This window comes from Hyla sarda, chromosome 10 (genome assembly GCF_029499605.1).
Source record: "Hyla sarda isolate aHylSar1 chromosome 10, aHylSar1.hap1, whole genome shotgun sequence".
Lineage (NCBI taxonomy): Eukaryota > Metazoa > Chordata > Amphibia > Anura > Hylidae > Hyla > Hyla sarda.
This window is the reverse complement of record NC_079198.1, coordinates 130,494,552-130,522,128: the sequence shown is the minus strand read 5'-3', so window position 1 is coordinate 130,522,128 and position 27,577 is coordinate 130,494,552. Positions and strand designations below refer to the sequence as shown.

The 27,577-nt window shown below is 43.2% G+C and overlaps 1 protein-coding gene across 2 annotated transcripts in view; it reads left to right on the top strand.

Moving 5' to 3' along the window:
* LOC130294671 (indolethylamine N-methyltransferase-like) overlaps positions 1 to 13,974 on the top strand; it is a 35,898-nt gene extending 21,924 nt beyond the window's left edge. For both annotated transcript variants that reach the window (XM_056544865.1, XM_056544864.1), the window contains exons 2-3: positions 12,288 to 12,495; positions 13,304 to 13,974. In XM_056544865.1, the coding sequence (XP_056400840.1) occupies positions 12,288 to 12,495; positions 13,304 to 13,733 (638 nt within the window). In that variant the 3' untranslated portion in view covers positions 13,734 to 13,974. The remainder of the gene's footprint in view (positions 1 to 12,287; positions 12,496 to 13,303) is intronic.
* Positions 13,975 to 27,577: the final 13,603 nt, after the last annotated feature.

Below are 27,577 nucleotides of genomic sequence, written 5' to 3'. Positions count from 1 at the left end.
GTGGTATGGCAGACATATCACCCCTCCAATCTGTGATCTGCCATACCACTGTATGTGATCAGCAAAGGGACAGAATGGAATAAATGTATTGTGGCTCCCAAAGAGACATCGTAAGATTTGCCAAGGAAGGCAACGAGTTTTAAGCACATGAAGCTTCTTGTAGACTCACAGACGGAGGTTATTCTTCCCATATTGTAGCCCGGGCAGCTAAAGTTGTAAATAATAAAAAAACATAGTGAACTCATTACCCCTAGCAAACGGGTCATGAAAAATTCTTCCACAAATAAACCGGTAGTGGCCATTACATATTCACCACAATTTACCTATGTTCAGCATATTATCAACAGACATTTTCATTTTCTGAGACAGGATCACATCCTCTCACACATTGTCCCCAAAATAGCAAAAACATTGGGAGACATGCTGTCACTAGTGTTGCTCGCAAATATTCGCAATGCGAATTTTATTCGCGAATATCGTATATTCGCGAATTCGCGAATATTCGTGAATATAGCACTGTATATTCGCAATTACGAATATTCGTTATTTATTTGTATTAATTTTTTTTTTCACAGTACACATCACAGTGATCACCCCTCTCTGCTTCCAGCTTGTGTGGTGTAAAGAAGGCTCTAATACTACTGTGTTAAACTGACGTGCGAATTTTTGTATATGCTAATTTTTGTATATGTTAATTTTCCCATATGCGAATTTTTGCATATACGAATTTTCGAATATGCTGCGAATATTACGAATATGCAAATTTAGCAAATATAAGACGAATATTCGTCTATATATTCGCGAAATATCGCGAATTCGAATATGGCCTATGCCGCTCAACACTAGCTGTCACCTAGCTTAGCACTCTGTAAACAGAAAAAGGACAAATGTGGCAGCAGAATTTGCAGCATGTACAATCATGTAAAAGTGTGCAATAATTTAGCAAATGCAGAAAACAACAAATGGTTTAACATTAAAGGGGTACTCCGCCCCTAGACATCTTATCCCCTATCCAAAGGATAGGGTATAAGATGTCTGATCACGGGGGTCCTATTAAAATAATTACAGTTTAACCTGTTGGGGACGAAGGGCGTATGCATACGCCCTTGCGTCCTGGTACTTAAGGACGAAGGGCGTATCCATACGCCCGTGGGAATTTCGGCCCCCGCCGGGGGGGGACCGGGCCGGGGTGACTGCTGATATCTATCAGCAGGCACCCCGTGCAAATGCCCAGGGGGGTCATTAGACCCCGCCATGTCGGCGATCGGCGCAAATCGCAAGTGAACTCACACTTGCGATTTGCGCCGATTCCGGGTCATTACGGGTCTATGGTGACCCGGAATAGAAGGGGGATCGCGGGTGTCTGAGACACCCACGATCCCCCTAAAGTGATAGGAGTGAGGTGGCAGGGTTTCCACCCCTTCTATCTCTGCTATTGGTGGTCTAGACGCGACCACCAATAGCAGATCTGGGACGGAGGGGTTTACTTTCGTTTTCCCCGTCCTGCCCTCCCACAATAGGCACGGCAGAACGGGGAAAACGAAGAGGAGCGGCGCCGGAGTCCACTTGCCCTCCGGAGGCAGCGGAGCGACGGGGATCGGCGGCGGCGACGGAGATCTGCGGCGGCGTGCGGCAGAAGAGGATGGCTCCCGGATGCGACGGAAGCCGGTGAGTATTTGCCTAGCAACATCTAGAGGGCTACAGTCTGAGACCACTATAGTGGTCTCTAGACTGTAGCCCTCCAGATGTTGCAAAACTACAACTCCCAGCATGCCCAGACAGCTGTTTGCTGTGTGGGCATGCTGGAATTTATAGTTTTGCAACAGCTGGAGGTCTGCAGTTTAGAGACCACTGCACAGTGATCTCTATACTGCCCTCCAGATCTTGCAAAACTACAACTCCTAGCATGCCCACACAGCTGTTTGCTGTCTGGGCATTCTGGGAGTTGTAGTTTTGCAACATCTGGAGGTCCACAGTTTGGAGATCACTGTTCAGTGGTCTCTAAATTGTAGCACTCCAGATGTTGCAAAACTACAAATTCCAGCATGCCCACACAGAAAACAGCTGTCTCGGCATGCTGGGAGTTGTAGTTGCGTACCTCCAGCTGTTGCATAACTACATCTCCCAGCATGCCCTTCTGTGATCAGACATGCTGGGAATTGTAGTTTTGCAACAGCTGGAGGCACACTGGTTGGAAAATACTGAGTTAGGTAACAGAACCCAACTCAGTATTTTCCAACCAGTGTGCCTCCAGCTGTTTCAAAACTACAACTCCCAGCATGTACTGACAGACCGTGCATGCTGGGAGTTGTAGTTTTGCAACAGCTGGAGGCTCACTGGTTGGAAAATACTGAGTTAGGTAACAGAACCTAACTGAAGGTTTACCAACCAGTGTGCCTCCAGCTGTTGCAAAACTACAACTCCCAGCATGTACTGACAGACCGTGCATGCTGGGAGTTGTAGTTTTGAAACAGCTGGAGGTTTGCCCCCCCCCCCCCCTCATGTGAACGTACAGGGTACATTCACACGGGCGGGTTTACAGCACGTTTTCTGCTTCAAGTATGAGCTGGGGCAAATTTTTCGCCGCAGCGCAAATTCCTAGCGGGAAACTCACCGTAACCCGCCAGTGCGAATGTACCATAAAAACACTACACTAACACATAATAAAGAGTAAAACACAACATATACACCCCCTTACACTGCCCCCCCCCCCCAATAAAAAGGAAAAACGTATTGTTCAGCAGTGTTTCCAAAACGGAGCCTCCAGCTGTTGCAAAACAACAACTCCCAGCATTTCCGGACAGCCACTGACTGTCCAGGCATGCTGGGAGTTTAGCAACAGCTGGAGGCACCCTGTTTGGGAATCACTGGCGTAGAATACCCCTATGTCCACCCCTATGCAATCCCTAATTTAGTCCTCAAATGCGCATGGCGCTCTCTCACTTTGGAGCACTGTCGTATTTCAAGGAAACAGTTTAGGGTCACATATGGGATATCGCTGTACTCGGGAGAAATTACACTACAAATTTTGGGGGGCTTTTTCTCCTTTTACCCCTTATGAAAAGGAAAAGCTGGGGTCTACACCAGCCTGTTAGTGTAAAAAACAAAAATTTTTACACTAACATGCTGGTGTTGCCCTATACTTTTTATTTTCACAAGAGGTAAAAGGAAAAAAAGACCCCCAAAAATTGTAACGCAATTTCTCCTGTGTACGGAAATACCCCATATGTGGGCATAAAATGCTCTGCGGATGCACAACAAGGCTCAGGAGTGAGAGCACACCAGGTACATTTGATGCCTAAATTGGTGATTTGCACAGGGGTGGCTGATTTTACAGCGGTTCTGACATAAATGCAAAAAAATAAATACCCACATGTGAACCCATTTTGGAAACTACACCCATCGTGTAATGTAATAAGGGGTACAGTGAGCATTTACGCCCCACAGGGGTCTGAAAGATTTTTGGAACAGTGGTACGTGAAAATGAAAAATTTAATTTTTTTGTTTGCACAGCCCACTGTTCCAAAGATCTGTCAAATGCCAGTGGGGTGTAAATGCTCACTGTACCCCTTGTTACATTCTGTGAGGGGTGTAGTTTCCAAAATGGGGTCACATGTGGGGGGGGTCCACTGTTCTGGCACCACGGGGGGCTTTGTAAATGCACATGGCCCCCGACTTCCATTCCAAACAAATTATCTCTCTAAAAGCTCAATGGCACTCCTTCTCATCTGAGCGTTGTAGTTCGCTCGCAGTGCACTTGACGTCCAAACATGGGGTATTTCCATACTCACAAGAAATGGGGTTACAAATTTTGGGGGGCATTTTCTCCTATTACCCTTTGTAAAAAAGTAAAATTTGGGGAAAAAACAGCATTTTAGTGGAAAAATATTTTTTTTTCATTTACACATCCGACTTTAACAAAAGTTGTCAAACACCTGTGGGGTGTTAAGGCTCACCGTACCCCTTGTTACATTCCTTGAGGGGTGTCGTTTCCATAATAGTGTGCAATGTGGGTTTTTTTGCTGTTCTGGCACCATAGGGGCTTCCTAAATGGGACATGCCCCCCAAAAACCATTTCAGAAAAACTCACTCTCCTAAATCCCATTGTTGCTCCTTCGCTTCTGAGCCCTCTAGTGCACCCGCCGAACACTTGACATACACATAGGAGGTATTTTCTTACTCGAGAGAAATTGGGTTACAATTTTTGAGAGGAGTTTTTTCCTTTTACCCCTTGTAAAAATTCAAAAATTGGGTCTACACAAACATGCCAGTGTAAAAAATGAAGATTTTGAATTTTCTCCTTCACTTTGCTGCTATTCCTGTGAAACACCTAAAGGGTTAAAACGCTGACTGAATGTCATTTTGAATACTTTGAGGGGTGCAGTTTCTATAATGGGGTCATTTATCGGGTATTTCTAACCAAAAGATTCTTCAAATCCACTTCAAACCTGAACTGGTCCCTGAAAAATTCCGATTTTGAAAATTTTGCGAAAAATTGGAAAATTGTTGCTGAACTTTGAAGCCCTCTGATGTCTTCCAAAAGTAAAAACTCATCAATTTTATGATGCAAACATAAAGTAGACATATTGTATATGTGAATCAATATATAATTTATTTGGAATATCCATATTCCTTATAAGCAGAGAGCTTCAAAGTTAGAAAAATGCTAAATTTTCACATTTTTCATGAAATTTTTTTAATTTTTCACCAAGAAAGGATGCAAGTATCGCCGAAAATTTACCACTAACATAAAGTAGAATATGTCACGAAAAAAACAATCTCGGAATCAAATTTGTGAGTAAAAGCATTCCAGAGTTATTAATGCTTAAAGTGACAGTGGTCATATTTGCAAAAAATGCTCCCGTCCTTAGGGTCATAATGGGCTCCGTCCCCAAGGGGTTAAATATTGTTTAAAGGGGTACTCTGCCCCTAGACATCTTATCCCCTATCCAAAGGATAGGGGATAAGATGTCTGATCGTGGGGGTCCCGCCGCTGGGGACCCCCGCATTCTACCATGCTGCACCCACCTGTAACAGCTTCTGGAACCGCTGGAGGCCCTCATGGTAATACCATCCCGACCACGGGGACTGAAGATCGTGACATCACAACTCCACCCCCGTTTGATGTCACACCCAGCCCCCTCAATGCAAGTCTATGGGAGGGGTGTGGCAGCTGTCACGCCCCCTTCCATTGACTTGCATTGAGGGGGCGGGGTGTGATGTCACACGGGGGCGGAGTCGTGACATCACGATCTTCCGTCCCCGTGGTCGGGATGGTATTAGTATGAGGGCCTCCAACGGTTCCGGAAGCCGTTACAGGTGGGTGCCGCATGGTAGAATGTGGGGGTCCCCAGCGGCGGGACCCCCGAGATCAGACATCTTATCCCCTATCCTTTGGATAGGGGATAAGATGTCTAGGGGCAGAGTATCCCTTTAAACAATATTTAAACTGTAATTATTCTAACCTTGTATATGTCATTGAGTGTACCCAATGCCAGTTACAATATGTAGGTCGTACCACACATAAGTTATAAACTAGAGCATTGGAACATCTCAATGACATAACGAATGATACAATGAGAAATAAATCAGCTGCTTCCATGCATTTCAAGAATGTGCATAACAACAGCTCTTCATGCTTCTGTATGTACGGTATTGAGCAAGTGTCCGTGGGACCTCGGAAAGGATGTCTACGCAGTTGTCTGTTAGAACGGGAGGCCTTTTGGCAATTCACTTTAGGCACACGTTCCCCTCAAGGTCTTAATCTGCAGATGTGAACTGTTATTTCATTCTTGAGTCCCGTTCACACCATGCGTATTCTATCATTTACGTTGCACTCGGTTTTGATGCATGATGTTAATTAATGTATATAAACATACTAGCTTACATGCTCTTTTGTTCCGAGTGCCAAGTCCGTGTATATACAAACATATTTGTTGTATCTTCTGTATCCCTGGTAACATTCTTAGGTTTTAGCTCTTTTACATTTATACATATGTATATGTGTTCTCCTTTGTAGTCTGTGACGGGTAGGATTGGAGGAGTTTCTCCTCCCACCTTGCACACTATAAATTTGAGCCCTATCCTGAGCACAGGAATCACTGACGAAGGGTGCGCATGCGCCTGAAATGCGTCCCATGTTAGCTATGATTGCTGTACCTGTTTTTGTGTGAACCTTCAATAAAGCTGGATTTGTTTGACACATTGCTAGATCAACTCTTATTAAGTGGATTGATCAGTCATGAATTTGAAACTCCTGTGCCAGATGCCACTGATCAGGCAGTACTACCACCACCCCAATTGTGCACTAGCTAATGCCAGTCCACCAATTCTGTTGCTACTCCCAGAAAGGGATAATTTTTTGAATGCCAGGAAAAATCCATGCCATCTTCTTGGCTTGGCAGATTAAAAAGCTGTTGCAACTCTCAAAAGGGATTATTTTTGGAATGCTTGGAAAAAAAAACACTGAATCTACCAATACTTCTGTGTACATTTTAACACCTGCAGACATCTACCGACAACCATGGAAATTTGATGGCGCCTTATTTTAGTGTGAGTAAGCCTCAAAAATCTGTGAGTGCATTCAAGAAGCTGTTAGTTACCATGGGTTACCGCATGTCGACATAACTGAGCCTTAAGAACACTTAAAAATGACTTAAATTCATATGTGGCAGTGTTATACAGGGCTTTAGAGCTCTTGGGCAGTGTTAGAAACATGTTTGGGGCCCATTTAATTGCCAGTTCGTGTTGAACCAAGCCGAATCGAACAGACAATTTGGAAAAAGTTTGGCTAAACCAGCGAGTTCGGTCAACACTAGTCCTTACCTTAACATTATTAAGATAATGTAGTATGACCTGAAGTAGACTCTGCATGCAAGGCACCCCAAAAAACATGACAACATAGTTGCAGGGTGAACTCTTCCAAAATTCTTCCTCAACATAGTGCAAATCTTATTTGCAGGTACAGAAAATTTTTGTAGAAGATGATGGCTGATATATATATATATATATATATATATATATATATATATATATATATAAATTCAGGTAGAAGAAAGGGAGTACGGCACTGGCGCGTACCTTTAAATTCTGCCGGCTGCTGTAATGTAATCCGGTTTCTACACCTTGGCACTTCGAAAGTAACATAAACCGTGCTCAATCCTCGGAAACCGTAGAAGCAAAATATCCCACTTGGAGAAGAAGTAGAGGAGGCACTGGATTGCAGTTACTTAAAATTTATTCCTCAGGTCACAGATGCAAACACTGGCTGACGGGCCGTTTCTCGCTCACATGCGCTTAATCATGGTCAATAGTTCACACCCCTCACATCCCCCTTTTTATATTCACCTCAATACAAAACTTTATCAAAAACAAGTACAAAATGACAAAAAACTTATAACACGAACAAGTGTTAAAAAAACGTTTTCCACATCAAAAAAACATGTTTTTAGAAGGTAGATGGTTATTAACCCGTTAAGGACCAGGCACGTATGAGTACGTCCTGGCACCCTGGGCTTTAAGGACCAGGCACGTACTCATACGTCCTGGCGATTTCCAGTCCATGCCGCGTGCCGGGCAGAGATCGGAAGCGAATGCCTGCTGAAATGCTTCAGCAGGCATCAAGGGCAAATGCCAAGGGGGGCCATGTCTGCTGCATGATTGTCGCAAATCGCGAGGGAAATCGCCCCTGACCCGACCACCCGGTAATTTTGCATGATCCTGGTTGTCACAGACAGCCAGGACCATGCTGAAGTATAGGAGCGAGGTGGCAAGCCTGCCACCTCCTCCTATCCCCTGCGATTCCTCGGTAAGTTAACCGACCAATCGCAGGGGGGGGGGGGTTACTTCCTCCCGCCCTGCCTTGCCTCTGGAAGTCCGGAGAGAACGGGAGGAAGACCAGAGGATGCGGCGGGGGATGGGGGAGTGCTGGGGCCGGCCCCGGTACTTACCTCGTCCCTGAAGACCCGGATCCCGGCGGCGGAGACGGCGGCGGTGACGACAGGTGAGTTGATCTTCAGCGGCGTTGCGGGACCTTTGCAGCAGTCCAGACCGCCCTAAAGCGATCTAGACTGTTCCATCTGGTCCCCTTACACTACAACTCCCAGCATGCCCAGACAGCTCTTGGCATCTGGGCATGCTGGGAGTTGCAGTTTTGCAACATCTGGAGGTCCACAGTTTGGAGACCACTGTGCCCTTCCAGATGTTGCAAAACTACACATCATCAGCATGCCCTTACTGTCCAGGCATGCTGGGAGTTGTAGTTCTGTAACATCTGGCCCTTCAGATGTTGCAGAACTACAACTCCCAGCATGCCTGGACAGTTTTGGCATACTGGGAGTTGTAGTTTTGCAACATCTGGAAGGGCACAGATTGGGAACCACTGTATTAGTGATCTGCAAACTGTAGTCCTCCAGATGTTGCAAAACTACAACTCCAAGCATGCTGGGAGTTGTAGTTTGGCAACATCTGGCTCTAAAGATGTTGCCGAACTACTACTTCCAGCATGCCTGAAAATGTTGGGAGTTGTGGTTTTGCAACAACTGGAGGCACACTGGTTGGGAAACATTGTCTGTTTCCTAACTCAGTGTTTCCCAACCCATGTGCCTCCAGCTGTTGCAAAACTATAACTACCAGCATGCACTGATAGACCGTGCATGCTGGGAGTTGTAGTTTTGTAACAGCTGGAGGCCCCCCCCCCCCTGTGAATGTACAGGGTACATTCACATGGGCAGGGGGCTTACAGTGAGTATCAAGCTGCAAGTTTGCGATGCAGCAAATTTTGCGCGACAGCTCAAACTCGCAGCGGGAAACTCGCTATAATCCCCCGCCCGTGTGACTGTACCCTAAAAACACTACACTACACTAACACAAAATAAAATAAAAAGTAAAAAATACTACATATACACATACCCCTACACAGCCCCCCTCCCCTCCCCAATAAAAATGAAAAACGTCTGGTACGCCACTGTTTCCAAAATGGAGCCTCCAGCTGTTGCAAAACAACAACTCCCAGTATTGCCGGACAGCCGTTGACTGTCCAAGCATGCTGGGAGTTTTGCAACAGCTGGAGGCACCCTGTTTGGGAATCACTGGCGTAGAATATCCCTATGTCCACCCCTATGCAAATCCCTAATTCAGGCCTCAAATGCATATGGCGCTCTCACTTTGGAGCCCTGTCGTATTTCAAGGCAACAGTTTAGGGTCACATATGGGGTATCGCCGTACTCGGGAGAAATTGTGTTACAAATTTTGGGGGGCTTTTTTCTCCTTTAACCCCTTATGAAAAGGTGAAGTTGGGGTCTACAACAGCATGTTAGTGTAAAAAAAATAATTTTTTACACTTAAACGCTGGTGTTGCCCTATACTGTTTATTTTGACAAGAGGTAAAAGGGAAAAAAGCCCCCCAAAATTTGTAATGCAACTTCTCCCGACTACGGAGATACCACATATTTGGGTGCAAAGTGCTCTGGGGGCACACAACAAGGCCCAGAAGGGAGAGTGCACCATGTACATTTGAGGTGATTTGCACAGGGGTGGCTGATTGTTACAGCGGTTTTGACAAACGCAAAAAAAAAAAAAAAACACATGTGACCCCATTTTAGAAACTACACCCCTCACGGAATGTAATGAGGGGTGCAGTGAGAATTTACACTCCACTGGTGTCTGACAGATCTTTGGAACAGTGGGCTGTGCAAATAAAAAATTTTGTACAGCCCACTGTTCCAAAGATCTGACAGACACCAGTGGGGGGTAAATGCTCACTGTAGACCTTGTTACGTTCCTCAAGGGGTCTAGTTTCCAAAATGGTATGCCATGTTGGGGTTATTTTGCTGTCCTGGCACCGTAGGGGCTTCCTAAATGCAACATGCCCCCCGAGCAAAATTTGCTCTCCAAATGCCAAATATAACTCCTTCTTTTCTGAGCATTGTAGTTCGCCCGTAGTGCACTTCAGGTCCACTTATGGGGTACCTTCATACTCAGAAGAGATGGGGTTACAAATTTTTGGGGGTCTTTTCTGCTATTAACCCTTGCAAAAATGGGAAATTTGGGGGGAAACACACATTTTTGTGACAATTTTTTTTTTTTACATATGCAAAAGTCGTGAAACCCCTGTGGGGTATTAAGGCTCACTTTATTCCTTGTTACGTTCCTCAAGGGGTCTAGTTTCCAAAATGGTATGCCATGTGGGGGGGGTTGCTGTTCTGGCACCATAGGGGCTTCCTAAATGTGACATGCCCCCCGACCAAAATTTGCTCTCAAAAAGCCAAATATGACTCCTCTTCTGAGCATTGTAGTTCACCCGTAGTGCACTTCAGGTCAACTTATGGGGTATCTCCATACTCAAAAGAGATGGGGTTACAAATTTTGGGGGGTATTTTCTGCTATTACCCTTGCAAAAATGTGAAGTTTGGGGGAAAACACACATTTTTGTGAAAAAAATATATATTTTTTTACATATGCAAAAGTCGTAAAACACCTGTGGGGTATTAAGGTTCACTTTACCCCTTGTTACGTTCCCCAAGGGGTCTAGTTTCCAAAATGGTATGCCATGTGGGGATTTTTTGCTGTTCTGGTACCATAGGTGCTTCCTAAATGCAACATGCCCCCCAAAAACCATTTCAGAAAAACATACTCTCCAAAATCCCCTTGTTGCTCCTTCGCTTCTGAGCCCTCTACTGCGCCCGCCGAACACTTTACATAAACATATGAGGTATGTGCTTACTTGAGAGAAATTGGGCTACAAATATAAGTATAAATTTTCTCCTTCTACCCCTTGTAAAAATAAAAAAATTGGGTCTACAAAAACATGCGAGTGCAAAAAATGAAGATTGTGAATTTTCTTCTTCACTTTGCTGCTATTCCTGTGAAACACCTAAAGGGTTAAAATGCTGACTGAATGTCATTTTGAATACTTTGGGGGGTGCAGTTTTTATAATGGGGTCATTTGTGAGGTATTTCTAATATGAAGACCCTTCAAATCCACTTCAAACCTGAACTAGTCCCTGAAAAATGGTGAGTTTGAAAATTTTGTGAAAAATTGGAAAATTGCTGCTGAACTTTGAAGCCCTCTGGTGTCTTCCAAAAGTAAAATGACGTCATTTTTATGATGCAAACATAAAGTAGACATATTGTATATGTGAACAATTTTTTTTTTATTTGGAATATCCATTGTCCTTACAAGCAGAGAGCTTCAAAGTTAGAAAAATGCGAAATTTTCAATTTTTTCATCAAATTTTGGAATTTTTCACTAAGAAACGATGCAAGTATCGACAAAATTTTAACAATAACATAAAGTAGAATATGTCACAAAAAAACAATCTCAGAATCAGAATGATAGGTTAAAGCATCCCAGAGTGACAGTGGTCAGATGTTCAAAAAACGCTCCGGTCCTAAGGTGTAAAATGGCCTGGTCCTAAGGGGTTAAAATCTCATCATTTTGTAAAATGGGCCAATTTTTTAGTATGGCTTGCCGTATCGGTTTTTCCATTGTAATTAAATGAAAAGGTAAAAGTTTTTTTTTATTCTTATCAATTCCTTCAGTGCCTTGTGGATTTGAGTCTCTACAAATATCTCTATTCTTTTTACGTGATGGTTTGAAAATTAATTTTTCACGGGGAATCGACAGGGCTTGGCTTTTTGCCTCCTCTAAAAGTTCATGCGGGTAACCTCGATTTAACAATCGTTCACATAGTGCGTTTGCTTGAGTTAGGAATGACTCATCACATGAATTGATCCTGCGCAACCTTACCATTTGCCCATAGGGAATAGATTTTTTAATGTGTTGGGGGTGATAACTATCATACCGCAACAGGGCATTTGTGGCAGGGGGTTTCCGATAGCCCTGTATGTATAAAGAGTCATCCCTAACCAGCAATTCAACGTCCAAAAACACTAACTTTAACTTGTCAAATACACTGGTAAAACACATTTTGTAATTATTGTCATTCAGGTAATTGACAAATTCCTGAAAATGTTGCTGTGTCCCCGACCACACTATTAGGACATCATCCACATAGCAGACAAATAACGCAATAAATTATTTGAATGGATGATATATATATAGTTGTGGTTGTCTATACTTGGACTTCAGGGATACTTGGGATATCAGATCACATTTAATCTGTAATCAAATCAAATCAAATCAAAAATCAAGGGGGTTTACTTACTTTTTCTTGGAACTATAATTTTCTCGAAGTGAAATAGACATATGACATTATTAATATGTATCATGTTTTCTGTAGTCGGTCATCTTATCCAATTTTTATTTTGGAAAAAAATTTCTCCAGGTCACATTAATGGAGATGTCCTCATTGACCTCAGTGGTTCTTCCATGGTTCATCACCTATATTCAGCCTGTGAGTTTTTCCAACACATCATAGTCCTGAAGGTCAGTGATGGCTGCATCATGGAGCTGAAGAGATGGCTGGACTCACGGACAGGAGCATTTGATTGGGGACATGTCACAAAACTTCATGTAGAGATAGAAGGAAACAGGTGAAGTATTTTCCTGAATATTAGGCGAAGTCTATTATCATTGTTATTGTTACTACTGATAAGGACCAGTATTAGTCTACTCAATATCAAAGCCATTACCCTTTTCTAGATGAGTCGAAACAGCATCTAAAGCTTTTAAATAATGTGGAGCAAGTCATGTTAGACAGTTTCTTGGTGCATATTATGGCAGAATTATTTTGTGTTAAGCCATAGCCAATCTGAACCTATGAAGTTAAGTATCCAGTAGGTTTCTTCCACCCTTGCTGGATGCCAAAAATCCAAGCTAACTACAAAGCTTACATACCATTTCGAAAACTTCCAAGTATATGAGAAATGCAAGTAGGTAATGCTGAATCAAGTTGTCCAAACCAGTAACTCCCGGTTATGCAGGCTATTCAGGCACAGTCATGATTCTGAGGTCGTATCTCTAGGTGGTGCTCAGTCCCAAAAGTCCAGTAGCAATCAAATGCATGGTATATGAGAAATGAATGGACGGCACTCACCACGTCTTGCTGTGACACTTTATTCCATCAGGTAAAAAGCTGGTATGTATTACATGTGTGTTTCAATAAGCAAAAATTGCTTCACGCTGGTTGTGCTTCTTCCTGGCTTACACCAGTGTAAAACAATTGTTGCTTGCTGAAATGCACCTGTAATACATACCTGCTTTTTACCTGATGGAATAAAGTGTCACAGCAAGAAGTGGTGAGTGCCGTCCATTCATATCTTATATACCTTGGATTACACACCATTGTATTCATGTGTACTGTGAGACAATCATATTTCTCACTTTTCTCATTTCTTTCAGTGGCCAGTTTCAGGATAAAGAAGGAAAAGTGAGATCATCTGTTCCACATGTTATGAAATGTGACCTTGAAAAGGAAAATATGACGGATCCGATAGTCTTACCGCCAGCAGATTGCATCATCAGTGTTGGGATCCTAGATGCGATCTGCAAAGATCAAGATGATTACAGGAGATATCTCAGGAAGTTCTCAGGGTTGCTGAAACCTGGAGGACATCTCATTTTATTTGGGTTTTTAGCTGTTACATATTACACAGTCGGGAAAGACAAGCTCCATGCCTTCAGTTATGATGAGGATTTTGCCAGGAAAGCTCTAGTTGGAGAAGGATTTGTTATAGATTACTGTGTGGTTAAAAAGAGAACAAATGTGAGTGATCTTACTGACTATAAGGCCATGATATTCATTGCAGCTCACAAGGAGAAGTTGTTCTGAGTAATAAATTACAACCTGTGTGTGAAGAGTTAATATGTAATGCTATAAACAGCTTTAGAGGACATTATTTTAGGGTAAGAGCTCTAGGTTATATAGTATAAATATATTGGTAGCCCCTATAAATATGAGACCTTATTGTACACTTATCTTTGTGCTTAGACAAGGCCTGATCATAAAGGACATCAGAGGAGCCTGGGATTTTGGAATAAGTTTTATGAATTTTTTTTATTGTTCTGTGCATTTTTGCTTTATTTCTCTAGTGCAATAAAGTCAAGTATATCATATTTAACTATTTGTATCCTTTACTGGGACGGGATCTGTATCGCTCACCTGATCTATAGGTTTCACAAACCTTGATTGATGCACAATAAGTTTATTCATGGAGATGTAGATTTTTGACCATAGTGTCTTTAAATCAGCACTTAACCTGTTGGGGACAAAGGACTTATCTGTATGTCCTGCCTGCCTGGTACTTGGCGCACCAGGAGTCCCATTCTAGCAATGAAGCGAGAGCAGGGACTGTGCTTGTTTCACAGACCGCGGGTCCTGCCTGCTATCAGCAGCCGGAGACTTGTCGGTAAAGCTTGACAACAACTGATACCCATTATTAGCCCTTTAGATGCCATGATCAATATTAAAGGGGTCCTCCGCCCCTAGACATCTTATCCCCTGTCCAAAGGATAGGGGGTAAGATGTCAGATTGCCGGGGTCTCGCCGCTTGGGACCCCCGCAATATAGCAAACAGCACCCACCTGTAACTGCTTCCGGAAGCGCTGGAGGATCTCAGGCTAATTCCTCACGATCACGGGGATGGAAGACCGTGACGTCACGACTCTGCCCCCATGTGACGTCACGCCCCGCTCCCTCAATGCAAGTCTATGGGAGGGGGCGTGACGGCAACAAAAAACTGTGGGAATTGCCCTCAATTTAAATTTAATATAGCCACGAATTCAGGTCGACTAGGTGACACCTACTATACTGTAAACGAGCTGATAACATGCAGAACCACATTTGTGGTTTATTTTCTGATATGTGGTTGCATGCGGTTTTATATTGGTAAAACGTTCAGACAGATGCGGATTAGGGTGCGTGAACATTTACACTCGATAAAAACAGGTCATGGATCCCCACGATTCATACAACACATAAGAGAAGTACATGAAGGTAGAATAGAAGGAATCAAATTTGAAGGCCTGGAAATTGTTAAAAATAGAGAAGGTACAATGGATAGGAAGACTAGATTATTGCAGGCTGAAGCCTGCTGGATTATGCGGTTAAACGCACAAGGTTCATTGGGCCTTAACAATAAGCTGAACCTGTCACCTTTTCTATAATCCTTTAAAAGAAGGCAAGATATAGTTAACCATAAATAGGTTGTTTTTGAAGAAATGGAATAGAAATAGCTTAACATGTTATGTAGCTTTAAATTAACCCTTTATGTTTGTTTCACTCACCGCGGCTGCACTTACCTGAGGAACACACCTGCTGCGGTCATATGCTTTATTGATTAGTCTTCACCCTGTGGTAGCCCTTGGGGGGATATAATACAGTGGGGGTGTTGCTTCGGTATATGAAGGGTTAATTTAACCCCTGTCACTCGTGACGCCAGGGTGGGGGTTAATACGCTGAGGTAAATCTTCGAACTATCGCCACCCTTCACAGAAACGATAGGTGCGTGCTTAAATGAATGAAGGTCCACAATAGAGATGAACTTGAACTTGCATAAACTTTACTGAAGTACTTGCGGTACATCCAATTAACAGCAACAGTCTTAGTAATACAGTCTCTATACAGCTCAGCAATGATTAACAGATGCTGCAGACCATTGACTTATCCAAGGATTAATAGAATTAGGATTTGTGCAGAGATCCGTCCGGATTTAGGGGTCTGTTTAGGTCCGGTGATCTTGCGAAGTTAACAGGGATTGAGATAACTCACAGTTTTGTATGAACGACCGTTGCCGCAAGGCTTGGGCCTAGTCACTGCGGAAGATAGCTGCGCAGATCCGTCCTCATCAGCAGCGCAGGAACAAGAGATGCTGCTTGCTTGGCCACAGGAACAAGAAAGCGATTAATGGCCGCCGCTCCCTTATATGGGCAGGGCCGTTTTGGATTGGGCCGTGTCAGCTGTCACTCACCGTTACAAGGCATGGTGGGTTAACACGTCACTGGGACCTCCTAAGGTCCTAAAGCAAAACCATAGAGTTGTCCACCTGATCACATGACCCGCAGGTCCTGCTATGCTACAAACAGGTAGACAATTCAATATATACACTTTTTATACTTATAACTGTATAAATATCAGATAGAACTACTGTACACTTAGTGGCTAAGTGAGAGGTGACAAGGGGAAGACTAGAAAAGAGGGACCCTGACGTCCTAGGGACTTTGACTATGGGGACCTCTACATAGGTAACGTATAACATACGGTACCGGGACACCACAAACCCCCTTACTTAAAATAAGTCGACCTTGACGCATGTCCCCTAAGGCAGAGGAACTAGGACTAAAACAGGATTACATCTAAATATATATATATATATATATATATATATATATATATATAAATATATATATAATATTTTTTTTTTTTTTTTTTGACAAAACCTAAGTAAAGATTGAACACATTCTCTGAATACTCTTACTAGCATCTTGACTAGACAATAGGAATCTATCTAGACATTTTGATGCTACCTAGACAGTGATGAAGCTATCTAACCTTTAGTTTCTAAACATCCTTAAACATTTATTATAGCTCTCTATAACATTTATGAGGCTAACTAGACATTAACACAGCTCTCTATACATTTAGCTTCAAGCTGACTATACATTTTGAAATCTTACACATTTTTTTCTTTTTGCCAACAATAAGTTACCTGTTAGTACACGAGCGGTATACTTGCTAGCCGGAAGCTAGGTCACAGTAAGATGGCTGCTAGGGTATATCGGCTACACGCTACTTACCCCTAGAGCACTTCCATATAACCTACCTAGGTTACCTTTAGAAATACGTGTTCAATTCTATACTGGCAAGAGCACCTACTGGCCAGGTAGAGCATCTGACACACGTAATACAGAGAAAAGACATATGAGTGTACCTAACAGTGGCAGGAATTGGACATCAATAGGCTACAATTCCTAAGTGTTTCTTGAATGTGAGATATATTTTATTTTTGTGTATGTACTGAAATAGATTGAGGCAATACATTTAAGTGAGTAGTCTAGAGTACTATGTGTGCAAGTACTATCTTAAGGGTAAGTTACCCTACCGTTTTTGTTTAGAAAGGTGCTAGCGATTGGCGACAGCAGCAATACTACCCTCAGAGGAGCCGGGGTGTCACCTATTAAGTAACTACTAAAACACCTTTCAGCATTTTTATATCTTTGTATGTACATGTGTACAAGAGTTACTTACATTTTTTGTGTTTGGTGTACACGTGCAAATAGAGGGCAATTTTCTGGGTACAACCTTGACTTACTTTTATGTACACAGTCATGAAGCTATTCTTCTTGTGTACAAGAACCATATACATTTTTACTATACATTTATCAATACTCCAACAAGAGTCCGGAGCATACACCTGATAAGTGCAACATTTTGGCGAGAAAGTCCTATAAATATAGGGTTATGTACATTAAACGGTCGTGTAAGGATCTGCAGTCCACCTACACTAGGAGTCTATGGGAAACACGGCTTTACCACAATTAGCCGGGCACAAAACTTACGAATCTCCTACTGGCTAGGAGTCTCTTGGGGGGATAAAATACAGTGGGGGTGTTGCTTCGGTATATGAGGGCTTAATTTAATCCTGTCACTCATGACGCCAGGGTGAGGGTTAATACGCTGAGGTAAATCTTCGGCCTATCGCCACCCTTCCCAGAAACGATAGGTGCGTGCTTAAATGAATGAAGGTCCACATTAGGGATGAACTTGAACTTGCATAAACTTTACTGAAGTACTTGCGGTACATCCAATTAACAGCAACAGTCTTAGTAATACAGTCTCTATACAGCTCAGCAATGATTGACAGATGCTGCGGACCATTGACTTATCCAAGGATTAATAGAATTAGGATTTGTGCAGAGATCCGTCCGGATTTAGGGGTCTGTTTTGGTCCGGTGATCTTGCAAAGTTAATAGGGATTGAGATAACTCACAGTTTTGTATGAATGGACGTTGCTGCAAGGCTTGGGCCTAGTCACTGCGGAAGATAGCTGCGCAGATCCGTCCTCATCAGCAGCGCAGGAACAAGAGATGCTGCTTGCTTGGCCACAGGAACAAGAGAGTGATTAATGGCCGCCGCTCCCTTATATGGGCAGGGCCGTTTTGGATTGGGCCGTGTCAGCTGTCACTCACCGTTACAAGGCATGGTGGGTGAACATGTCACTGGGACCTCCTAAGGTCCTAAATCAAAACCATAGAGTTTTCCACCTGATCACATGACCCGCAGGACTAGCTGTTCCAGTGGGGGAATTAACACGTGCCGGAAGAAATTGCTCAACAAATGAACGATTTATTACAGAAGCTAATAGAGTATGTAATCGTCTACGTAATAGGGGTTACCCATCCTGGTCTTTGAATCGAGCAAGAAACCGGTTTGAGTCGAAGCCCAGGAATGATCTTCTCAAAATGAAGTCCCATCTAAAAGTTACTCCAAATCTAGCCTCTCAACCCCTTACATCCAAACCCACTTTGTTACAACTTACAGTGTAGAATTTAATTCCATAAAAAATATTATAAAGAAACATTTACCTGTATTTAACTTTAAATAAATATTTACTCAATGGTGTTAATTTTTCTACTAGACGAGCTCCAAATTTAGCCAACTTACTATCCCCTAGTCTGCTTCCATCATCGCATAGATCTGATAGTCATGTGTCTTGGCTAAATTTAAAAGGTTTTTTCAAGTGCAATCGAACTAGATGTGTTGTATCTGAACATGCCGTAAAAACTTTTCATTTGACTCCTGGCATTTCTAAATTGATAGCAATTAAACAATTTATTAATTGTCAATCATCTTACGTAGTATTCAAAATTTATTGCAAAAGCTGCAACACTTCTTATGTTGGCAGCACAAAACGAATAAAAAAAAAAAAGCATCCAGGAACTCTTGAGAGGTGTGAATACGGCATCGTACAATAACCCATCAAATGTATCTAAACACTTTAAAATGGTTCATGCAGGTGATGTGTCCGATTTTGAATTCTGTGGCATTGAAATTGTCCGACAACCTGAAAGAGGTGGGGACAGGATCAAGGCTTTACACAATAGAGAAATCTATTGGATATATACGTTGCGCACATTCCAACCTTATGGTTTAAATTTAAAGTCTGATATTATATTGCATTATTAAAGTGTTGGAATTGTTATATAACAGTAGAATTTCATTCTTTGAATAATTATTTACAAAAAATATTTTCTCTAATTATTTCAAGATTGTTTGCAAGTGAATAAACGCACAGTGGCCCTCATTAACTTGCGACCAAATCTGCGGCTTAAAATTAGGCGCACAACCTACATTTTCTTAAACACTCCGAGATTTTTTTTTACCTACAAAATGGGCGTGTTTTACTCGAAAAGGGGCGTGAACCCGACAAAAACAGAAAAAACACTCCGAGTGTGAAGAAAACTCACAGGAAAACCTGTGAGTTTTGCGTCACAGAAAGCCGACAGCTCAGAGCTGTCGGTAAATTCCTCAAAATGGAGTGAATCCTGCTACCCCCAGCATGGAACAGGGTCTGTTCCATGTTGGGGGAAGTAATAGAGGGGCTGAGGGATTGATCGCACCGGGTCTCACTTCTGAGACCCGATCCGATCAGATGTTATTAAGCAGGGGAGCGGGCGGCATGTTCCGATCCCCTGAAATGAACAGTAAACTTTCATTTTTTAATTTCCCACCAGAAGCCCTGAATGGCCGGGACCCAGGAGCCAATCAGGGCTCCTGGCAGAGTTTTAATATAGAAGCGCTGTGGTGGGCAAAGATGTATAGAATCGCTGGGGGGTATATATCTGGCCCCTCCAGCGTTTCTATATATCTTTCCCCCTATATCAAACTTAGTGGCCGCTGCGCTTGAATAAATGTACTGCCCTCCCAGCGCTATTATATATCTATACTGACCCCCGCTGCGCATATTTATATATACTGCCTCCCCCAAGCTGCGCATATTAATCTTCATTTTCTCCCTCCCCTGGCTGCCAATGAATGAAAACTCTATTAGCGGGGGAGCGGAGGGCTGCTGCCCGCTCTGGCTGCTAAGAGTTTGTCATTCATAGCGGGCAGCAGCTGCATATAATGCTGTGGGGTTCAGACATATGGATATATGTCTGACCCTCACATCATACATATACAAATGCCGGCTATTAATGACAAGCAAGCTATTAGCAGCAGCAGCGGAGCCTCCGCTCCCTGCACTGCTTAACTTGTCATTCATAGCAGTGAGCCGACACCTGTATATATATAGATGCGTGGTAGGGGTCAGACATATGGATATATGTCTGACCCTCACAGCATCTATATATACAGGTGCCGGCTCACCGCTATGAATGACTAATGATTAATATGCGCAGCTTGGGGGAGGCAGTATATATATAAATATGCATAGCGGGGGTCAGCATATGCGCAGCGGGGGTCAGTATAGATATATAATAGCGCTGGGGGGCAGTACATTTATTCAAGCGCAGCGGCCACTAAGTTTGATATAGCGCAGCAGGGGGAAAGATATATAAAAACGCTGGAGGGGCCAGGACAATGCTGCCCGCTCCCCTGCTTAATAACACCCTGTTCCATGATGGGGGTAGTAGTACAAGCACTAATGTAGTCAGAATTTGCAGAGACTTTTTTTTTGGCGCACAGAATACATTTTGTGCGACAGAAAAAAAAAACCTGCAACAGAAAGAAAGGGAAATTGGGCGACAGATTAGTAAATCACAAGGAAAAACAAGACGAGTACACTGAAAAAAAAAAACCTAACCGGTTTTTGTAAATGAGGGCCAATGTGTATTTGATACTATGTGCAGAGTTGGGACGGAGAGGAATACCTTTCTCACGTTGTGCCTGGTGATTAGCAGATGTATTCCACCTGGTTCACCTGAATAGATATAAATCCTCCCTATCCTCCCGATCCTATCATGCATCTGATGAAAGGTCACATGACATGAAACGCGTCATGTTGCTTATCCAGGAGGTTTTATCTTTTGTATTTTGAGACGCCATGTCGAAGTTTTATATGGATTACAAATAAAGGTGAAGTTTATTATACCGCTGGCTTCTGCACTTTTTTCCTGAATCGGAGGTCTTTCTGCCGTGCGGAGGATCGGGTGAGCTGACAATCCTTATCATTATAATTTACAGATCTGTTTAACTTTCTGGCACCAGTTGATTTAAAAAATAAAATAAAAAAGAGTACCCCTTTTAATGAGAAGCATTATGTATGGAAATAGAACACACTTGACACACAATGAATGATTAAATTAGCAAATTCATGGAAAATGTCAGGACATCTGTGAGCTGAATCTATGAGATTGAAGTGAGCTTAATTTTTTTGATCATTTTAATAATTTTATTGATATAAATTTTAGCTGAGAAAATTTTGGGTTGTGTTTTGACATATTTACTATATTAGAAAAAAAATATTAAACTAAAACATTGAATCAATTTTAATATCTTCCTAAATTTATTTCATTCACTACGATTCACATATGAGGAGGATATTTGAAAGAAGGTTCTAGTTAAAGAAGACTTCATCATTGATCACTGTAATAGATGAGGATAGAGAGAAAAGACGTAACTGATGTTATTCACAGTTCACAAGGAGACATAAGTCTAGGTACAACCGAAACAAAGAAGCCTACAGCTCATAGGTATATGGGTGGCATTCCACACGGGCCCCCATTCCATAATAAGGCCTATGGCTGACTAATTTATCCTCCCTGTTTCAGCAGAGGCTCTCAGAGTGTAATCTGAGGTGGAGGGGGTGATGATCCAGGACTGGGGTGGAGGGGGTGGGGATCGGGGACTGGAGCGGAGGGGGTGGGGATCGGGGACTGGGGTGGAAGGAGTAGCAATCCGGGAATGGGGTGGAGGAAGTAGCAATCAGGGACTGGGGTGGAGGGGGTGGGGAGTTAGGTTTAAGGCAATTTTTAGCTCAGTGGTTTCTGGCTATGCCCCTGCCAAACACATCACATTGAAAAAAATATTTGGTTACCAAAAATAACAGGGTGGCAAAGTGCTTAGCCCTGCAATGGCTTACAGTAAAGCAGTGATTATTATATCTCACAGTTTATACTGTGGTAGCCCTTGGGGGGTATGGTGTAGTCGGGGTGTTGCTGTGTTGTAATATGAGGGGTTAATTTAACCCTTGTCACTCGTGACGCCAGGGTGTGGGTTAATATACTGAGGTAGTTGCTAGGCCTATCGCCACCCTTCCCAGAAACGATAGGTGCGTGCAGAAATAAACGATTGTCCACGGCAGTGCTGAACTTGAACTTGCAGGATCTTTACTGGTGAATTGCAGTACATTCAGTAACGGTAACAGTCTTAGTAACAGAGTCTATTATCAGCACGGCAGTGACTGACAATTGCTTAGGACCGATAGGTTATCCTGAGATTAGTAGAATTAGGTTTTGCAGAGATCCGCTGGATTTAGGGGTCTGTTTAGGTCCAGTGATCTTGCGGAGTAATAGGGAATTGAAGTAACTCACAGTTTTGGAAGGATGGCCGAGGCCGCAAGGCTTTGGCCTAGTGGTTGCCGATGACAGCTGCGCAGATCCGTCCTCATAAGCAACCCATGAGGAAAGAGAGAGATTAATGGCCTCCGCTCCCTTATATGGGCAGGGGCAGGGCCGTTTTGGATTGGTCCATGTCAGCTGTCAATCACCGTTACAAAGCATGGTGGGTGATCACCTGACTGCCTCCAAAGGTCCTTGAGTAAAAACCATAGAGTTCTGGAACGCATCACGTGACCCGCAGGTCCTGCGACACTACAGTAAGGTAAGTACACTTTATATGCATATAGACAATTAGAATTTGATTAATTTTAATTATTAAAGGGGTGACTAGGGGCTAACTATAGATGAGGATCCCACTGGTACCTAGGGACTCTGACTTTGGGGACCTCACCACAAGGTAACGGATGCAATCCGGTACCGGGACACCACAATACTATATTACTTGCTGGTCAGGAGATATACAATGTATATCTCCTACTCAGCATCAGCAGTGCCCCCTGCTGTAACTGCAGGCACAGCTCGGCCCCACTAGGAGAAGAGATTCCCATCAGTATAGTAACAGGAGCCCAGGATCCTGTATACTATACATTGGTGCTCTGTATACTATATGACCGGCAGATGCAAGTTGCAATTGGTTCCATTGTTTATCATCTGTATGAAGTTTTTCAGAAATTACCTAGGTTAGTGACCAATGTATCATGGAGCTGAAGAGATGGCTGGACATATGGATCGGAGCATTTCACTGGGGACATGCCGTAAACTTCATAGAGAGATAGAAGGAGGCAAGTGACGTATTTTTCAGTATGTGAGAGAAAACCTGCTTGTTATTGTTGCTGCTGTATAATAGATATAAATATGAAGATAAATGTAGATATGAAGGTAAATGTTTAGGGAGTATAGATTTTATGTATTTTACTTAATTTATTGTTGCAGACAAAAATAAAGTTTTCTAATTCAGTAGAAAAAGCTACATGTATCCATCTAGATCAATATTCTCACCCATAGGGTCTTATGTAATAGTAGGCACAGTGTAAGCATGACACTCAGTACACCAGCCTTAGTTGCATTCAAGTTTGGACCATACTGACACAATTATTGAGCTTTCATGTCACCTTATTAAAGGTGTACTCTGCTGCTCAGCGTTTGGAACAAACTGTTGCGAACGCTGGAGCCGACGCCGGGAGCTTGTGAGGTCATAGCCCCGCCCCCTCATGCCGTCACGCCCTGCTCCCTCAATGCAGGTCTATGGGAGGGGGCGTGACGGCTGTCACGCCCCCTCCCATAGACTTGCATTGAGGGGGCGGGGTGGGGCGTGACATCATGAGCTGCAGGGCTGTGACCTCACAAGCTCCCGGCGCCGGCTCCAGTGTTCGCAACAGTTTGTTCCAAACATTGAGCAGCACAGCACCCCTTTAAGCACTTTGGGACAATCACTTTTCTTATTTTTATTTTATTCAGGGACCAGTTACAGGACAAAGAAGAAAAAGTGAAATGAGTGGTTCAACATGCTCTAAAATGTGACCTTAAAAAAGAAAACATGACGGATCCGATAGTCTTACCAGATTGTATCATCAGCGCTCGGCTCCTGGATGTTATCTGCAAAGATCAAAATGGTTTCCTAAGATATCTCAAGGAGCTCTCAGAGTTGCTGAAACCTGGCGGACACCTGATATTGTTTGTGGCTTTAGATATAACATATTCCACAGTCGGGAAAGACACGTTCCATGCTTTTCGGTATGATGAGGATTCTGCCAGAAAAGCTCTTGTTGGAGGTTTTATTATTAAAACATGTAAAGTTAAAGAAGTACTCCACTGGCAAGCGTTTGGAACATTTAGTTCCGAAAGCGGTGTGCGCGCTGCCGGGGTCGTCATACTCCCTCCCATAAACTTGCATTGAGGGGCGTGGCATCATGAGGGGGTGTGGCCTACCCCCCCAGCACGCACAAAGCTTTCGGAACTAAATGTTCTGAACGCTGGCCAGTGGAGTACCCCTTTAAGAAGTGTCACCTTACTGACTATAAGGCTTATATGTTTTTTGAAGCTCACAAAGAGATGTACAGTAAAACTGTAACTTAAAGGGTAGCTCCCACCATCCTATATTTTTTTTTTCTGTTCCTGCCTGTTGCACATCTATCCCTAACCCCCTCCCTGCTTTAATTTTTTTTCCCTATATAAAAAATAACTTTTTGTCTGCCTGGCAGTGTGCTCACTACCCGGCAGACTTCCGCAGCAGGCACCATGTCACTGATGCCTGCTGGGGCCGACTTCCGCCCTTAGTTCATCTACACAGGGTGCCTCCAGCTGTTTCACCATTACAACTCACAGCTTGCCCATACATCTATTGGCTGTCAGGGCATGCTGGGAGTTGTAGTAGTGAAACAGCGGGAGGCACCCTGTGTAGATGAGTTATAAGTTAGTGCCATGCGGCGCTACCCCGTTCCCTCCGTCACCCCCCCCCCCCATTCTGAAACCCGGAACCCCGCTCTCCTCCAACCCCTGTTATAACCACCAACTCCCCTAAACATACTCATAAATGAATAAATAATCATAAATAAACATACTTACTGATACTGCAGAGTCGGACAGCGGGCGTATAGGGGCAGCAGCTGCGACGACATTTGCGGGAGGAGTGGCCGGGGAGCCAGCGGCCGGGGAGCCAATGCGCTCGCTCCCGCCTGTCTGATTGACAGGCAGGTAGCGAGCGCAGTGTAAATGAATTAGGAACGATTGCTCGGCCACAATCGGTCCGAATTCACGCCGTGCTGAAGCCGGCCAATAGGAGGGAGACCCCTAGTGGCCGGTTTTCAAACGTAAAATTAACCCTGAAAATAAATAATGAAAATATATTACAGATATGTTGTAGTACATAAGTACTACAACATATCAAAAAATAAAGTTGGTGACAGTGCCCATTTAATATCACACAATGAGCTGCTCAGTGCCATCTTTAACCTTTCTAAGCATTCCTATTACTTTTCCTGCAGAGAGGGAAATGCTAAGGATCAAGGTGCAGGCAGCATGTACTGGAGGTGCCTACAAAACAGTGCAGAATGAGGTCTAAATGAAGTATAGGCAAGTGAGACACAGGACGCTGTTTCAGTGTGTACAGTAAAGTACAGTAGTGACAAGAGGAGTCACAACTGCAACCTCTGCAAACCCCTATAACTATGTCACAGATCTTGGCAAACTATTCTGCGGACATGCCAAAGTATCCCCTGAATGTAAACTACTTATCTAATGTAAATGCATCCTTAAATATGCTAATTTTTGAGCCTATATTAACCCCTAAACAACACAGTATGTAAAGGTACACCCTTTCCAAGGCCAGTGCAAGGATTTTTGTCTACACAGGATAAGGAGCATGTTGAGCCTATGGCATTTTTCCCCTGAAATTGTGGCGTTTTTCTCCTGTAGAAGTCTGTGGAAGTAACAAAAAAGGCCAAAAATAACGACATAAGGGTTTTAACTTTGGCGTTTTTGCAGGCGGTTTTTATTCTTTTTTGGACTTTAGCAATCCAGAAAAAGTGATGGAGATACCTTTTTTAACCACATAGGGACCCAGAGCGTACAGGTGCGCCTTCACTCCCTGGTACTTAAGGACCCAGGGCGTACCTGTATGCCCGTGCACTACAATGCTCAGAAGAGAGGGATGGGATTTTGAAGAGAAAATGTGTCCGTAATTGAAGGCCATGAGTGTTTACAAAGCCCCCATAGTGCCAGAACAATGGACCCCCCCCCATGTGACCACATTTTGGAAACTACACCCCTCACATAATGTAATGAGGATTACAGTGAGCATTTATGCCCCACAGGTGTCTGACAGATTTTTGGAACAGTGATCCGTGAAAATAAAAAATTTAATTTTTCATTTGCACAGCCCACTGTTCCAAAGATCTGTCAAACGCCAGTGGGGTGTAAATGCTCACTGCACCCCTTATTAAATTCTGTGAGGAGTGTAGTTTCCAAAATGGGGTCACATGTGGGGGGATCCACTGTTCTGGAACCACGGGGGGCATTGTAAACACACATGGCCCCTGACTTCCTTTCCAAACAATTCTGTCTCCAAAAGCTCTAAGGTGTTCCCCCTCTTCTGAGCATTGTAATGCGCCAGCAGAGCACTTGAAGTCCACATATGGGGTTTTTCCATACTTAGAAGAAATGGGGTAAAACATTTTGGGGGTCATTTTCTCCTATTACCCTTGTAAAAATGTAATATTTGGGGAAAAAACTGCATTTTAGGGATTTTTTTTTCATTTACACATCCAAATTTAACAAAAAGTCATCAAACACCTGTGGGGTGTTAAGGCTCACTGTACCCCTTGTTACGTTCCTTGAGGGGTGTAGTTTCCAAAATAGTATGCCATGTGTTTTTTTTTTTTTTTTTGCTTTTCTGGCACCATAGTGGCTTCCTATGGGGTTACAAATTTTGGGGGGCATTTTCTCCCATTACCCGTTGTAAAAATGGAAAATTTTGGGGGAAAAACTGCACTTACGGAAAAATTTTTTATTTCATTTACACGTCCGACTTTAACGAAAAGTCGTCAAATACCTGTGGGGTGTTAAGGCTCACTGGACTCCTTGTTACGTGCCTTGAGGGGGTGTAGTTTCCAAAATGGTATGCCATGTGGGTTTTTTTCTGCTGTTCTGGCACCATAAGGGCTTCCTAAATGGGACATGCCCCCAAAAACCATTTCATCACAATTCACTCTCCAAAATCCCATTGTTGCTCCTTCCCTTCTGAGCCCTCTACGGCGCCTGCCGAACACTTGACATCCACATATGAGGTATTTCCTTACTCCACACACTCACTTTATTGAGAAGTAAAGCACAGTCGAGGTCTTGAGATGATCAGAGATTAGGTGAGGGGCGGCATCCGGAGATCAGGTCAGAGATGTATGGAGAGGACAGGTTGTTGTCCTGGTGAACAGGTTGAACTGAATTATTTGGGAAAGGGTGGACAGTGAGGGGACTGGACAGAGGGGAGAGGTGGATTAGTCAGGAAGCAGACAAGGATAAATTGGAGGAGAAAAAGATATACAGATAGAGATTTATAATAATATTTATTTGTTATTTGTAGACTGACAAGTAGGTTTCTCCTCACTGTCCCTTTAATAACTG